Source organism: Mastacembelus armatus, chromosome 9, assembly GCF_900324485.2.
Source record: "Mastacembelus armatus chromosome 9, fMasArm1.2, whole genome shotgun sequence".
Taxonomy (NCBI): Eukaryota; Metazoa; Chordata; class Actinopteri; order Synbranchiformes; family Mastacembelidae; genus Mastacembelus; species Mastacembelus armatus.
The window spans coordinates 78,900-95,214 of NC_046641.1; the positions used below are offsets into that span (position 1 = coordinate 78,900).

The following is a 16,315-nucleotide window of genomic DNA, read 5'->3' on the forward strand; positions in this document are numbered from 1 at the left end:
CCACCATAAAATCATTTTCCAAACAAAAAGTTGGAAAGTTTATGCTTTATGTTTACCAGTGGTGGCTTGTGGCATAAAAAAATATTTTAACTTGCTGTCCACTTGCTGTTTCCTTACAAGACAGATGGCATCAGACACCATAGTTTATTTTGACTCAAGCTCACATACACTGCTGCCATAAATATTCACTAGAGCACTTAATGTGAATGAATCCTCAGCTAACAATAGTCTCCAACAAACACACTATCCACTCGTTTGAATAACTTTTGCTGAAAACAACTTAAAAAAAAAAACATTTATGTCCTGATATTCATAATCGACTGAGGTGTTTTTGTTCTTTTCATGGGATTTGTTGAAAGTGAGAAAAATACTGACAAAGGGAAAGATGTTAAGGGCAAGTTTTTCAGAAAAAGTGTAATGTAAGCAAACTGCTCATGTTGTAATTGCATATAACTGCAGCAAAAATTTTCATGACTGGGAATCCTGAAGTTCACATTGGGAATAGCAAGTTCATGAACCATTCAATTATATTATGCATAACAGCAAGTAGGAATGCAGGTTTGGCAACAGCAAGCATTGGAAACATGGGGACATCCTGCTTATGATTAAAGGTTATAATGAAACACTGGTCTCAGCTCACCTCAGAGACAATAGGAACGCCCATGTGGGCCATGTTGGAAATGATATCACTGTCCTCTGGTGGGATGTTGGCATGCTGAAGGAGCTTACACAGATTCTCCTCAGTCACCCCTGAGAGAGGCACATACACGCATGCAGCATAGATTTTCAGTCCATACATGCAACACTGACATGCAAAAGGGCATGCATATTTACAAATATGATCAACTAACAATGGATGCCCTTTAAAGATAAAAAATGAAAAAATGTGTATGTATTCAAATGATATAAAAAATAGCCCAGGGTCTATCTGACCGTTCTTCATGAAGATGTAAAGCAGGATGATACGGATTTTGTCAGACACACTGATGTTGGTATCCAGTAGAATAGGTACAATGAGCCTCATAGGATCCTTGATTTTCTCTCCCTCTGAATCTGTGCCCATAGCCAGATCCTTGAAAACAACAAAGGACAGAAATGAGCAAAGCTAAGTTCCATTTTAATTACTTAAAAATGCTATGCACAAGCTCTTTCACTATTGTGGAGTCCATATAATTTACCTGTTCTACACGACAGAGTTTGTCCACAGTGCCCTGGTAGTGGTTCATGCAGTCCTCAGCCAGATGGAGATGGGTTGAATACTGAGGTTGGGGAGAAGAGATTAGAACTTAGATTAGTTAGTGACTCTAACGCAGACATAACAGTGAACAGCAGAAAATAGTAAAAGAAGGACGGTTTCAGGATTCTTAGTGTGTATCTATGTTGTTGAAATCCTTCAGATTTAGTACATAAAAACTCTTTTGTGAGGTTTCCAATTCCACTTCAAGTGATGCAGCCCCTAGTAGTACTTTGGATAAAACAATCAACATCCATCAATTATCTACCACTTATTCTATCAAACCTCGGTGGGGGCCTGGAGTAAATCCCAGCTGACACTTGGCAAGAGTTACATCCTGGACAGATCACCAGTCTACCACAGGGCTGACACATAAAGAAAGGTAAACATTCACCCTCACATTTACACCTATTGGCAATTTGGAGTCACCAGTCAATCAAACCTGCATGTGTTTAGACCGTGGGAGGAAGCTGGAGAACCTGGAGAGGCAAGGGGAGAACATGCAAACTCTACAGAGATAAGCCCCAGGTTCCACCAAGATTTACACCCAAAGCCTTCTTGCTGTGAAGTGAGAGTGCTATCCACTGCTGCACCATGTTTCCCAAACACTTACAAACAGTCACTAACTATAAATACAACCGTGAGCGGCAATGACGTGTTATGATCCATGTTCTGGACTTCCTGTGTTGGAACTTTTATTTTGGTTCTATTTCCTGTTTCACCTGTTATGTCTCAGGTTTTATATTCATTTACTTGATTAGTTTGACCTGTGTCTGCTCTGCCTTGATTTTCTCTGCCCTCATGTCTCTCTCCCTCTGTGTTGTGTGTGTGTGTATGTGGTCTTCCTAGACAACTAGGTGATTGACCTCACCTGATCTAAATTAGTAGTCAGTGGCAGGTATATGTATATCTGCCCTCTGCCTCAATTATTGCTGGATTGTATTGTTGTTTCTACTGTGTTTCTGCTGTTGTTGTGCTGACTGTAACCTGACCTGATTCCAAGCATCTCCTTGGCTTCTGTTTCCCGTAAGTGTCTGTTTCCTGCCTATTCCCTGTCCAGGTTTCATGCGTATGTATGTGAGTCCAGTGTTTCCTGGTTGTTCCCTGTCTGAGAGGATGCACTCCTCTGAGTCTCAGTGGTCTCTCTCAGCTCTTGTGACAAATTTCTTCTTTATGTGGCGAGATGTGTAAATTCATCGTAACGCTATTTTGTCATATTTAAACATATGAAATAAATACTCGCAATTTCACATCTGCAATATGTTGACATCACACATACCAAATTTGATACAAATCTGATGACTGATGTAAGAGAAGTATGTCAAATACCATTGTGTGAAAACTAACAAAATCCCAAATACCTCATTTTCTGTTAGGTGTGACTTTATTAATGTATATACAAAAAATGTTCATCCTCAGTAGTTCCAGACCTACCACATTTGGTGTATGTTGCATTCAATTTCCTACAGTACCCTTGCTATGAAAGTGGCAAAATTATGAAGGCATGTGTTTGTGTGTGTATATGTATCTCTGTATGTGCATCTGTAACAGAAGACATATTGAATATTGCTGTCATACCATATACAATTTGAACCCAACACAGAGCACTTGACAGTGTGGCAACTGTTCAAAATAAGTAGCTCAACATTCTACTGTCTGTGTGCTTTCACCCTATCCACTGGGGGAGATGGGTGGCAGAGGGGCATGACCCCGCAGCCCTCACAATAGTGTGTGTGGGTTTTTTTGAGAGAGAGAGTAAGTGTACGTGTCTGTGCCTGTGTGTGTGTGTGTGTGTGTGTGTGTGTGTGTGTGTGTGTGTGCGCGCGCGCGCGCGTGCGTGCGTGCGTGCGTGCGTGTCCATCTCTCTCTTTCTCTCTCTCAAAGTTACTGGTCATCCAAGCCTTTATGTCAGTTAGACAGGCTTCGCTCTCAGAGTGCAGGCCTACTTGTGGTTCCCAGAGTTCTCAAAAGCAGAATGGGAGGCAGAGCCTTTAGCTATCAAGCTCCTCTCCTGTGGAACCAGCTCTCAGCCTGGGTTCAGGAGGCAGACACTCTCTGTACTTTTAAGGCTAGACTTAAAACCTTCCTCTTTGACAAAGCATATAGTTAGGGCTGGCCTCAGGCAACCCTGAACCATCCCTTAGTTAGTTATGCTGCTATAGGCCTAGACTGCCCGAGGACCATCGGTGCACTGAGCTCCCCTACCCTACCCCCCCCCCCCCCCCCCTTCTCTCCCACCTCATGTATATTCCACCATTGAATGTTACTAACCTTGTGCTCTCTCTCTCCCCTAGTTTGTGCTCTCTCCCTCCCTCTCTCTCTCTCTCTCTCTCTCTGTACCTTCTGCAGGTGTCCCTGGTCCTGGAGCTGTTTATCGCTGATGTGCAGTTACTGGCCCCACCAACCTGCAGTGTCTATTTGTTGTTTATTGTTGCTGTTCTTTTCTCTCTGCTCTATCCACTCACCCCAACCGGTCGAGGCAGATGGCCGCCCAAACTGAGCCCGGTTCTGCTGGAGGTTTTTTTTCTTCCGTTAAAGGGAGTTTTTTCCTCTCCACTGTCGCCAAGTGCTTGCTCATAAGGGAATTGTTGGGTTTTTAGTTTTAGTTTTTGTAAAGTGCCTTGAGATGATTTGTATTGTGATTTGGCGCTATACAAATAAAATTGAATTGAATATTACTTATAATGTACAAATATGTAATATTTTCCTATAAATGGCTGTAGACTTTTATTATGAAAGTCTGACCACATCTTGGGAGCAGACACCATGGCTGACATTAAAAATGGCCTCAATTGGTGCCTTTAAAAAAAGTCCAGATTCTTGTGTAAGGTCCCACGACTCTCCTGTAGCACTTTGTCCTTTCAAAATAAAAGCCTTGAAACAGCAACTCAATATCAAAACAGACTGTTGGCATATGAATGTTGTTGATAAAGAATACACATGAGAAGTGTTTGTATTTATCAGCTACATTGTTTGTATGGTGTTGAATTATGTTTTTATACAGTAACAATTAGGTAGCTGATTTATAGTGTGTGTGGATGTGTGTGTGTCTGTAGTGAGAGTGTGTGGTTGGTTGATTACCTGCACACCTGTGAGCAGAGGGAGAGGAAGTTAGATAGGGAAGACACAGGTGGTTGGGCAGGGGAAAATGAGGATAGGAGGAAGCCACATAGGTTTTCAACCGTGGTGTGCGTGGCGTGCTTGGTGTGTTTGGTGTTTTTGACGCGTAGTTTTAAGATTTTAATCTTGCTAAGTCAGTATACTGCATTTTTGTTCTTTTGGCTAGTTTTCCTTTGATAATAAAGTGTTAAACATATATTTTTGGCGGACATTGTTTTTTACGACATGAGTTGGAAACGTCTTCCTTTTTTTTTTCCCTAGTGGCATTTTTTGTTGTTAGATTGCCACTACACGGACGTTGCCTATTGGCATACGGCTTCAGGTACCAAATGAGGCCATTTTCAATATCAGCCATGGTTTTCTGACATGGCCAGACTTTCACAATAAAAGTCCAGTTATTTATAGGAAGATATTACGTTTTTGTAAAGTATAAGGAATATTAAAAATAAAGTCCAGATTCTAGTATAATGTCCCAAGAGTCTCCTGCAGCATTTTGTCCTTTCAAAATGAAAGCCCTGAAAAAGAAATATGATCTTAAAATGGTCATATACAGCTTCAGGCACCAATTGATGTCATTTTTAATGTCAGCCATGGTGTCTGCTCCCAGGACATGGTGAGACTTTCACAATAAACGTCTAGTTATTTATAGGACGATATTACATTTTTGTAAAGTATAAGGAATATTCAAAATAAAGTCCATTCTAGTGTAAGGTCCCATGAGTCTCCTGCAGCTCTTTGTCCTTTCAAAATAAACACCTTTTATAGTATTTTCTCAAAATAAAAGCACCCTCACTACTCGATTATTCCAACTGCGTCAGGTGATTCAAAACGTGCTTCAGCGATGCAGTTTGCCTCAAACTTTTTGCAGCAGTCAGCAATCCCAACGCAATTTCTGAGGAAATTGCATCGTCTAGTTAATTCATTCATTTTATATATACCCAGGGTCACAGGGATCTGCTGGAGCGTATCCCAGCTGTTTTGGGTGAATGGCAGGGGTACACCCTGGACAGGTCACCAGTCCATCACAGGGCCACATAAGGACGAACAACCACACAAGCTCACATTCAGACTTTTTGCCAATTTAGAGTCCAACATACATGTTTTTGGACGATGGGAGGAAACCTACAGAGCCCCTTAAATATCAGGTGGAAATATTTTTTTAGTTTATCTGCATTGTGTGCATTAGATTAGCTTACCTAAGACTACATTAATAACGTTAATTAGCCACTTGCTAAATGCACCCCATTACAACCTAATGTAGGCTATTTTTCTGCCTCCTTTCATTTCAACAAGATATAAACGTAATTTAACACGAAGGTCACAGATTGACTTTAAACTGGCTTTGTCCTTCTTTAATCATATATTCGTTTTCATACCAGCCGACTTAGATGGGAGTGGCCCTCAATAGCTACCATTCCAAATGTGATGGAAGCGAATGTGTCCTGCGTGCTGCGTTCAAGGGCTCAGTATACCTAGTGTAATGCACACTATGCAAATCTTTTTGCAAGGTAACGCAAAAAGTATTGCAAGCGAACGAAGGGAATGCACAAGTGTTGGGAGAGAACGCAAAACAAAGTCGAAAAAATTATTTCCACCTGATACTTAAGGGGCTCCGTGGAAACCGGAGTACCTGCAGTAAACCAACGCAAGCACAGGGAGAACATGCAAACTCCACACAGAAAGATCCCTGATAGGTTCATATAAAATATTGATATATTAAAATATGAGTGTAAATGGCCAAAGTAAGAGTTGCCGCCCATAGAGGAGTTCACCCTTGATGTGTGACGAGAATTCCCCGAGAATTTCCCGCCACGGGAAAGTGTATGCATTCAGAGTGAAGGTGAACCTGCATTGTTAGGCTTGAATTTTAGCTAAGCTAACAAAAAAACGGTAATACTTGAATTCTTTACTCATCGTATCGAATATATTTTTTTTTTTTCCACGATTTTTTCTAATGTGTCTTTTAGAATAAATATGCATTATGAAAAGGGACACAGTTTGTCAGGTGGGAAACTGCATCCAGACAGTAACCTAACACTGCATTAGATAGGATAACATGAAATTAGACAAACACGTAATACAGGCTACAGGCTAACATAACGCTGACTGTGACTAGAATAATATTACTTTTGACAGAAAGATAAACAAACTAAAAGACACATTAGAAAACATCGTGGAAAAAAACTATATTCGATACAATGAATAAAGAATGCATGCGCGCTCCCGTGGAGGGGGATACAATTCCTGTCGGGGAGCGACACCTGCAGCTCATTTAGAGCCATGTTGTGTGTAGCACCTGAAATATCTGTATTTCTTCCTTTCTCCGGCTCAGTCATCTGTATCTTTCCCTTTGTTTTCTGTATCGCTATCTTTCTTCCATGTGTAACTTGCCTCTCTTTCATCTGTCTGCACCGTAGAGTTACAATATTTAACTCGCATGCAATTAGTCTGTGCGTCTCCTCAGCCTCTAAACCACTACCGTAAAGACTACAAAAGCTGCGCCGGTTAAAACAGGTCTTACATCATAACCTTCTGTTTTCAGCTGTAGGTCCTGGTACGTATGGGACAGCTTCTAGGTCCGGACCTAATGACCTCTCGTCTAGGAGAAATATGTCAACATCAATAGGCAAGACAGGTTAAAAAGCAGTTCTTTTGTTACCAGACGGTGGCGCTATACCGAACTGCCATTTTACACATGGATGTGTATATAGTTCTCATAATCAATAACCTGTGAAGTTGGCCACATGTCAAGCAATGCATGAATTTATGACAAATTTCCTGTTTGTTGAGATGTGTAAATTCATCATAACACCATTTTGTCATGATGATATGTATACCAAATATGATACATCTCTGATGTATGGTGTAGGAGGAGTATGTTAAATGCCATTGTGTGTCAAAACACATAAAATCCCAAATACATCAGTTTCTGTTGGGCATGGCTATAGCAATGTATATGAATATGCATAAAATTTGCAAATTTCATACTGGGGAGTTCCATACACCTATTAAGTTTGGTGTGTGTAGCTGAAACTGTGTAGCTTTCTGGATACAATCCGGGTTAGCACCCGGACATCCCTTTCAGGCAGCTTCCTCTTGCGTCCACAGTTACTCCTGTTGGATGTGGTTCGTCCTTCTTGGTGGTATGCTGACATTACCCTGGATACCGTGGCTCTTGATACATCACAGAGACTTGCTGTCTTGGTCACAGATGCGCCAGCAAGACGCGCACCAACAATTTGTCATCTTTTGAACTCTGATATGTCACCCATAATGTTGTGTGCATTGCAATATTTTAAGCAAAACTGTGCTATTACTCTGCTAATTAAACCTTCACACTCTGCTCTTACTGGTGGAATGTGCAATCAATGAAGATTGGCCACCAGGCTGGTCAAATTTAGCCATGAAACCAACACTAAATTGGCCAGTGTTTCAGTTTCATTGTCCAACCCCTGTACTTGCCAACCACAAGACTCACTGGCATAAGGGGGCGCCATGGAGTCCGTGGGTCCATGGCTTAGACTTTGTCTGTTTTCGCCCATGGGAACCAGTTCAAAATGGCCCCATTCGGCAGTGATTCATTCAGCAGCACATGCATACAGAAATAATAGGGCTTTGCACCTCTGGTGCTTGGGTCATAATAAAATGACATGCTTAAAATCTATATACTGTATGTAAATTATCATTTCAGGGCCTACCTTGCTGAGCTCTTTTTGATACTGAGGCATTTTCTTCAGCATCTGAGACAGTTCCTTCATGGTGGTCTGTAAGATACAGATACTGACAGTGATATACCGCACTGTACTTTATTAATGGTCAAAGTGATGAATAACAGTTAACCCCTTCAGTGTGTGATGGTAATGTTAAGTAACTGTATTGGTATTGAGTACTAGTAAGTATTATTTTGCTGTGTCATATCACTACAGTTTGAGGTGAAATTCACTGTTTGGGAGTGTGTCAACCATGAGACTATAAGGTAATTTTACTGTGTAACCAAATCTTCAGCAACACATTCTAATCCCCAGGGATTTTCTAATAGGTGTAGTTTCATTTATTTAAATGCCCATTCATTATGATTCATTATTATAGGTTTGGGACTTATTCAATGGTCACTGCTGCCTTAGTGACTCAACTCAAGTTTATAATCATGTTTATTTGGTCTATGGGGTACCAACACAGAGAACAAAAGGAACAAGACACAGATTTCTGCAAATTCAGCCTATCCACTATGTTTTAGGAAGTTAAAATGAGAAGATCAAGATCACCTTTGTGTGACTGTGTGAAGGATAGTAGGAAACATAAAACAGCTTGAAACCAGATCAGTGATACAGCACCTTTTCTCCAGTGTTCATTTTTTTGCTGGCAGAGAATTCTTTCAGAGATCGAGTCACAGCTCTATGCAGACAGAAAGGGACAGAGAAAATCAGAAAAAATAAGATGGTTCCTCGCATGCTGATTCGAGAGAAGAATAATGTTCTGTGACATCTTTGCGAAAAATCTGTGGTAAGGGTGTTGTTTATCCATGTCAGGATTTTTTATGTGTGAGGAGAGAGTCAAAGTCACTCACGTTGAAACCTCAGCAATGTGTTTGTGTCTCAGAGTCAGCCACAGGTCATCATCCTCATCCAGCAATACCTCTTTTATTCTTGTCTCCCCAATCCCACTGGTCTCAAACCTGACAGAAAGGGTAAGAGACTGGATGTGTGTATTTAAGAGGCTGATAATCAAGACTTTGAGTCAAAGTGGTGCATTAACATTAACATTTGGATTCTTCTTTGTACTAAGAAATTTGGGTTATGTTTAACCACAGGGCCACCCTGTCACCACCACCATGAACTGCAACAACAATAATAATAAATATAGACATGAGCTGCAGTGATGGACCCAAGCACCTCCTGTGCCGCAAGCCCTGACATGTCGCCATCTAATATTGCACTCTCAACATGGGATGTCCATCAAATGTAACCTAAAAAATGTATGTAGAACTAATTAGAGTGTGCCAAATTTCACAACCTTTAGACGCAGGAAGCACTAATTGCTGGCTTGCCAGACAGTGGTGCTATGTCAGTCTGCCGTGTTGCACGTGTGTATATTATTCATTATTCTCAATAACCAGTGAAGTCTGTTGCAATACATGATGAATTTATGACAAATTTCCTCTTTATTTGGTGAAATATCTAAACTCATCATTGCACCATTTTTGTCGTCTTACAACATATCAAAAAAATCATTGCAATTTGACATCTGCAACATCTTGACATCACGTATATCAAATTTGACACATCTCTGATGAGTATGGTAAACTCCACTGTCTGTCAAAACACACAAAATCGCAATTACCTCACTTCCTGTTGGGTGTGGCTATAGCAATGTAAATACAAAAAATGTTGGTCCTGGGGAGTTCCATAGACCTACCAAGTTTGGTGTGTGTAGCTGAAGTTATGTGCCATACTTATGGCTTAGACTTTGCTCACTGTGGTAACAGTGTGACGTAAATCACGTGAGTTTTTGACCGTGGAAACTAGTTCAAAATGGCCCCATTCAGTAGCGGGAGACATATAATAATAATAAAGATATGTAAAGTCTTCATATTGCCATTTTTTCATATTACACCATATCAAAAATATCCCTGCAGTTTCACCTCTGCAATATCTTGGCATCAGATACACCAAATTTGACACATCTCTGATGTATGCTGTAGTCATAACACACAAAAACCCTAAATACCTCACTTCCTGTTGGGCATGGCTATAGCAATGTATATGCAAAAAATGTTGGTCCTGGGGATTTCTACACACCTACCAAGTTTGGAGTGTGTAGGTGAAGTTATGTGCCAGACCATCATATCAAAATAAATAGTCAAGACAGGTAGCCATTCTTTCTGTTACCAGATGGGGGTGCTATGTCAGTCTGTTATGTTGCATTTCTCATCATAGTCATTATTCTCAATAACCAGTGAAGTCCGATGCTTTTCAAACAATGCATGGTGAATTTATGACCCATTTTCTGTTTAACTGATGAGATATTAAAAGTCATCCTACTCACTAATTGTGTTTACCATTCAGGGAGTGTTCAATGACTGCAGGAATTTTGATATTTTGCCAAAGCTAGTCTTTCACCTGCCACTGTAAATGATTGCAGTCTCCTTTGTTGATATTTCTCTGCACTCTTTCTGAATTGTTTAAATACTGTGTTAAATATATATATATATAGAGAGAGATTTGTTGTTAATGATTACTAACTTCCAAGTGGCTTCATCCTTTTTGCGAAGTCTACCACCATCTGTCCTTCTGCATTCCTGTCCTGCATACCAAACTTACCTATCACTTCCTCGTCACCTCTGTTTCCCTCACCAACATGTCCGTTGAAGTCTGCACCAATCACCACTCTCTCACCTGAATCGCCTCATCCATCTCCCTCCAGAATTTCTCCTTCTCTTCTAACTCACATCCAACCTGTGGGGCATAACCACTGACAACATTCAACATCACACCTTCAACTTCCAGCTTCAGACTCTTCACCCTATCTGACACTCTCTTCACCTCCAGAACATTCCTAGCAAAATCCTCCTTCAGGATAACTCCTACTCCGTTCCTCTTCCCATCCACACCATGATAAAACAGCTTGAACCTTGCTCCTAATCTATAGGCCTTGTTACCTTTCCACCTGGTCTCCTGAACACACAATCTCCATCATATCAGCCAACTCTCTAGTTTTCCCTGACAAAGTCCCTACATTCAAAGTCCCTACTCTAAGTCCTACACTCCTCCCCTTTGTCTTCTCTCTTTGCCTACGAACAGGCCTTGCTCGTCTCCTTCTTTGACCAACAGTAGTTCAATTTCCACTGGCACCCTGTAGGTCAACACCAGGGTTAACTCTGGCCACGACCAATCCGGTATGGAGGTCATATTTGTTATTCGCATGTTTGATTTGGCTTAAACTTTACGTTGTATGCTCTTCCTGACACAACCCTCTGCATTTACCTAGACTTGGGACCGGCACATGAAGACACTGGATTGTGCCTCCTTGTGGTTGCAAATATTGATGATAAGAATAATTGCAATATAAAAGACAAATGCTAAAATGATAGGTGCACCCTGACCTCAGTGATCCCTAGCAGCTGTCAAGCCTATTTCAGTAGCATCTTTACCTGTACACGTCGTTCTCAATACCCAACAGGTCGTAGGCCATGGCCTGCAGTGTGAGCTCATGTAGCAGAGGTGACACAGGATCAAAACCACGATCCAGAATGAGCAGCTGTGTACGGGACTTGTCTGGACCCTGAAAGCACCAGAACACACACAAAACATGGCATGCTCTGGAGGACTGACAGGTATTTTGTACTCTTCCATTCAGTTGTCCATTATTGCTATTACCCGTGATTTGGTCAACACAAATTGGTCACACTTCCCATTCTTCAAACACAACAGCTATATCAGTAAAAACAATATAGTTTAAGTCGATGACAATTTATTGGTCCTCTTGAAACGCTCTCTAAACCAGTAAAGGCGTGCATGAACCTGGAGTGATATGCTATTTACTTCTGTAACATCAGTCATTAAGAGTTTGTATATACAAAATGTTTTAAAATCCCCTATGCACTAATATTTGTAATGTGAAATACATTTATTATTTTATATAAATATTTTTAGGAGCAAAAAGGTAAACAATTAATTAGAACACATTTGCAAACCACACAAAAAACTAATGTAACATGCTTGATATGGCAGATTGTGCTGTGGTTATGTTGGTAATATAATATGATACTGTGTGGGCAGGGAAATGTGTTCCCTGTACATTTCTATCATTTTAAAATATCTCACACAAACCCCATTATCTGAAATGTACTGACAGTGAATTTACACAGATGCACATGGTTCTTCCCAGTAGTCATTTACTCCTTTAGCTCCAATTTCCTACCTCTCCCATCGTGGGGTCATCAGCCTTGTAGCCATCCAGTTTCTCCTGAAGCATCTGGGCTAGAACTGCACAGTCTTTGTACTCCCTGAATAAACACATAATTACTTGTGTATCAAACAAATAGGTTTTTAACCTGGAAATGTTAATGACACATAATTTCCTTTAATCCTTAAACACTGTGGTGGTCTAATTACTGTGAAATTACAAAAGACTGTATTCAAATAATAGCTATGACCAGCACAAGGCAGTGAGGTAATAACTAATAACTGCTAATTTATTTAACAGGGTGTGGTTTGATGTATATTTAATGAAATATACTGCACATTTTTACCCTACCAGTAATAAAACACAATGCTTCCTGTAGATATTTCACATTAATAGTTCAGGTCAGATCAGAACTCCTGGAAGAATTTTAATTTGAAACATCTGCCGAAATTATTTAGCTTGAATAATAGTAATCCCAGAAATTATCAACAAATTAAAATGTTTAATGGGTGTCAAATATTTAATGTATGAAAATAGTATTACCGTGGTATTAGTATTACTGTGAAAAAAACACAGAAATGGTGAGGGCCTTTTGACATGATTCTGGATTTATGCTGAGAAAATTAAAAGTGGGTATCCATGGAAGAGGCTGTCAGTTTACGTTATCTGGATAACAAGATAAAATAGAAATAAAGGTCTCTAAAACAAGATCTGGTTCCCTGAGCTAATGTAACAACAGCCCCCGGTGTTTATAATATGAATATTAATATCCTGTTAGATTTATGCTCTCATTACAGATAAAACATAACAAAAGTACAAATAACATTTAAATTTTTAAAAAATTATATAAAAAATTAAGAGAACACCAGTATGATTACACCCATGATTGACAGGTAATGGAGCCTATCAAAATGTTTGCTGTGTTTCCCCCAGTACAATGGAATAATCCCCAGACACATCAATACAAAAAACCCATCTCACCCTCTGTACCGAACTGCAGGATATTCTTTCAGTGTGGAACAGAGAGTGGCAATCTGCTCAGCACAACGCTCCAGCATGTTATTCTTCACATCAGCCTTGAAGGGGCTGTAGAAGTCCTGAAATGCACCCACTTTGTCCAGGGAGAAGACCTGGGCACACAGGATATAACACAGTGACACTAATTAATCTCTTCTACATACACACTCATGTACCAACACAACACATGCATCCATCTGTTACTAACTTCATCGCATGATATCAAGCCCTGTGCCTTCTCCTGTTACACATATTATTGTCTGTGTTTCCATTGCCTGCAGAGTATGAGGATTAGTTCGGTCAGCCAATGACAGATGAGAGAAGGGCAGGGAGGGGCTGGTATGATGTGTTTCTTCCTCCAAGGATTAATACTGCAGGATAACAGCATTGGATTGAGCACTAAAGCTGATCCAACACAAACTACAGTCTGGCCCCCTTGAGTTCCATCAGTTATCATAACATCCTCACCAAAGTAACTGCTGAGCATGGTAACATCACCACAAAGAGGCAAAAAACACATACAATCAAGTGATCAGATTGGTTAGACACGAACCAGCCTGGTATGGAAATCATGTACATGTACAATAAGTACAAGAGATGAAAGCTGAAGCACTATGAATAAGAGTTTTGCTGTTCATCTTTTTTTATATCAATAAATTTAACATGAGACCCTATTTTTTATGAACAACCAAACATCAGGTATTATTCTATAATTTTACTATCTTTCCAGCAGTTTTTAACCAGTAGCAACATGTTTGTTTAGTAAAACACAGAACAAACACAAACAGCATTGTGTGTAACACAACACAATGTGTGCCCTGGTGTAGAGAACTGCATTAAAAGTGTTCTTACCTATGTAAACGTGTGTGGACGATCTGTGCATGCCACATTGCTCTTGGGCTGCATATAACTGTTAACTGAAACAGGGGAGGTGATCCCCATCACACACAGCAATTCCAAACTGCATCCATCCACATCTGAGATTACAAGCAGTTAGCATGGTCCTACCTGAGATTCATAGGGCAGAAAGGCGATGTGGATCTCAGTCAAGGCCTTCATGGCTTTGGAGGCGCGGGATTTGGTCAACAGTCCAAACAAGGAGTCCGAGATTGCTGCACAGAATAAAAAAGGTGCATAGTGAGTGACTGAGTTAAGAAAAAATCTGTCAATAGTTTCTTATTTATGAAAATCTTTTATTTAACTATGATAGAGACAATTTGTTCCCTGAAAGTGCAAACAGTTTTGCACATAAATGTAAACTTCTGCTTAACGTCTTCTGTGGCTCTTAAAGAACTTTGTCAAGTTCAAGAAAAACAACTCATCTTGGCCTGTGAGAGCAATTTTTAATAAAAGTTTGCCACACAAATTGGAATATGGAGTTTGAAAGAACATAATGAGTTCCATTTTGAGAACAGTAGGATCTATCACTGCCTAGAGGTGCTCAAGGCTTCCTCCAGAAACCCACCGTATTATGACAAAAGCTGAGCCAGGCTTGCATTTTATTTTTTGGCTGTGCCATACCTGTGTTTTTTCCAGAGCGTTATGCACTTCCATACTTTCTGAATTAACAGATTAGTCTTAATCAAATGAATAAGGTAGATATGTTTTAATGCAAGACTGAAAGTGCCCTAATACACAAGTGAATATAAGCAGAGTCACTCTGATCAAGAGGTGCATTGGCCTTTATCTGCTGCTTCTGTCTGCCTTTCACTGTTGGATCTGTTCAGGTCCTGCACTCTTTGGATAGGACAGCATGGTGGCTTAGTGGTTAGCCCTGTTACCTCACAGCAAGAAGGTTCCTGGTTCAAAACCTAGCAGCGGTCTTTCTGTGTGGAGTTTGCATGTTCTCCCTGTGCTTGTGTGGGTTTTCTCCAGGTACTCTGGTTTCCTCCCACAGTCCAAAAACATGTATGTCAGGTTGATTGGTGACTCCAAATTGCCCATAGGAGTGAATGTGAGTGTGTGAGGTTGTTTGTCTCTATGTGGCCCTGTGATGGACTGGTGACCTGTCCAGGGTGTACCCCTGCCTTTCACCCAAAGAGAGCTGGGATAGGCTCCAGCAGATCCCACAAACAAACATCCAACATAGCTCTACAGAAGCATTTTTAAAGTACGTCTTAAGCACAAGCACACTACATGAAACAGCATTCATGTATTTCAAAACAAAAAAACATAAATGTTCCAGGGTTCTCCAGATTAACGTTATATTTTGTTGGTGTGAAATGGATTTACTCACTGTCTGTGAAAAAGACGTGAGCTGCTCGGTACCTCGGAGCGCGTGGGTCTCTGAAGTCATCAATCAGACCCTCAACAGACTTAAACATCAGACAACAATGTTTTATGAACTGATGTCAACATTTGGACAGTTCATTGCTGTTTACAAATGTTAATGGAAAGAAATATTGAATGAAAATCCAGTGTTACCTATTGTGGGAATTGCATCATAACTGAACCCTAAGTTTCCCTTCAGGGATTTATAAAGTATCTTGTCTTGTCTTGAGAATATCAACAGCCTGTGTAGAAGCTGTGTCATTTACCTCATCTGTGGGTGTGATCAGGTAGATGGCCTCCATGCTGGGTAAAGGCTCACGCCGCTTGGTTATGTCTTCTACAACTGGAGAGCAGAGTATCATCAATACCAACCATCCAGTTTGATTAGACTAAAACTCAAATCTCTGACTTGTACTTTGTACCTCTGCACAGACAGGACTCATACCTAAAATTTTAAGGTTGTACTTTATCTTATTTTCTTACATTTACTATCAACCAAAGCACATCAACAAATACATTTTATACATTATACATTTTATAATAATCACTGGCTGGAATATGTTCCAAGACAACATTAGCTTTTAATGAAAGAAGCCACATATCTTGACAAAACGCTCCATTCTCACAACAGAAGTGCGGGTGCATCCACAGTCCCGACGATAGTGAGGTTTCAGCACAAAAGCACTTTAGTCAAATTTAGGGAAACACTGTGGTTTTGTCATGACATCAGCATCATCATTACAATAAGTATGTACAGTAAATTCTGTT

General features: G+C 40.3%; 1 protein-coding gene across 1 annotated transcript in view; it reads right to left on the reverse strand.

Moving 5' to 3' along the window:
* Positions 1-16,315, reverse strand: part of LOC113138471 (syntaxin-binding protein 1-like) — a 38,658-nt gene that overhangs the window by 5,464 nt on the left and 16,879 nt on the right. The window contains exons 4-15 of the mRNA XM_033325355.1: positions 15,814-15,890; positions 15,513-15,591; positions 14,285-14,388; positions 13,241-13,389; positions 12,275-12,359; positions 11,505-11,635; positions 8,922-9,029; positions 8,689-8,749; positions 8,053-8,118; positions 1,179-1,259; positions 934-1,072; positions 641-750 (exon numbers count right to left, since the gene is read on the reverse strand). Coding sequence (XP_033181246.1) covers positions 641-750; positions 934-1,072; positions 1,179-1,259; positions 8,053-8,118; positions 8,689-8,749; positions 8,922-9,029; positions 11,505-11,635; positions 12,275-12,359; positions 13,241-13,389; positions 14,285-14,388; positions 15,513-15,591; positions 15,814-15,890 — 1,190 coding nt within the window. The remainder of the gene's footprint in view (positions 1-640; positions 751-933; positions 1,073-1,178; positions 1,260-8,052; positions 8,119-8,688; positions 8,750-8,921; positions 9,030-11,504; positions 11,636-12,274; positions 12,360-13,240; positions 13,390-14,284; positions 14,389-15,512; positions 15,592-15,813; positions 15,891-16,315) is intronic.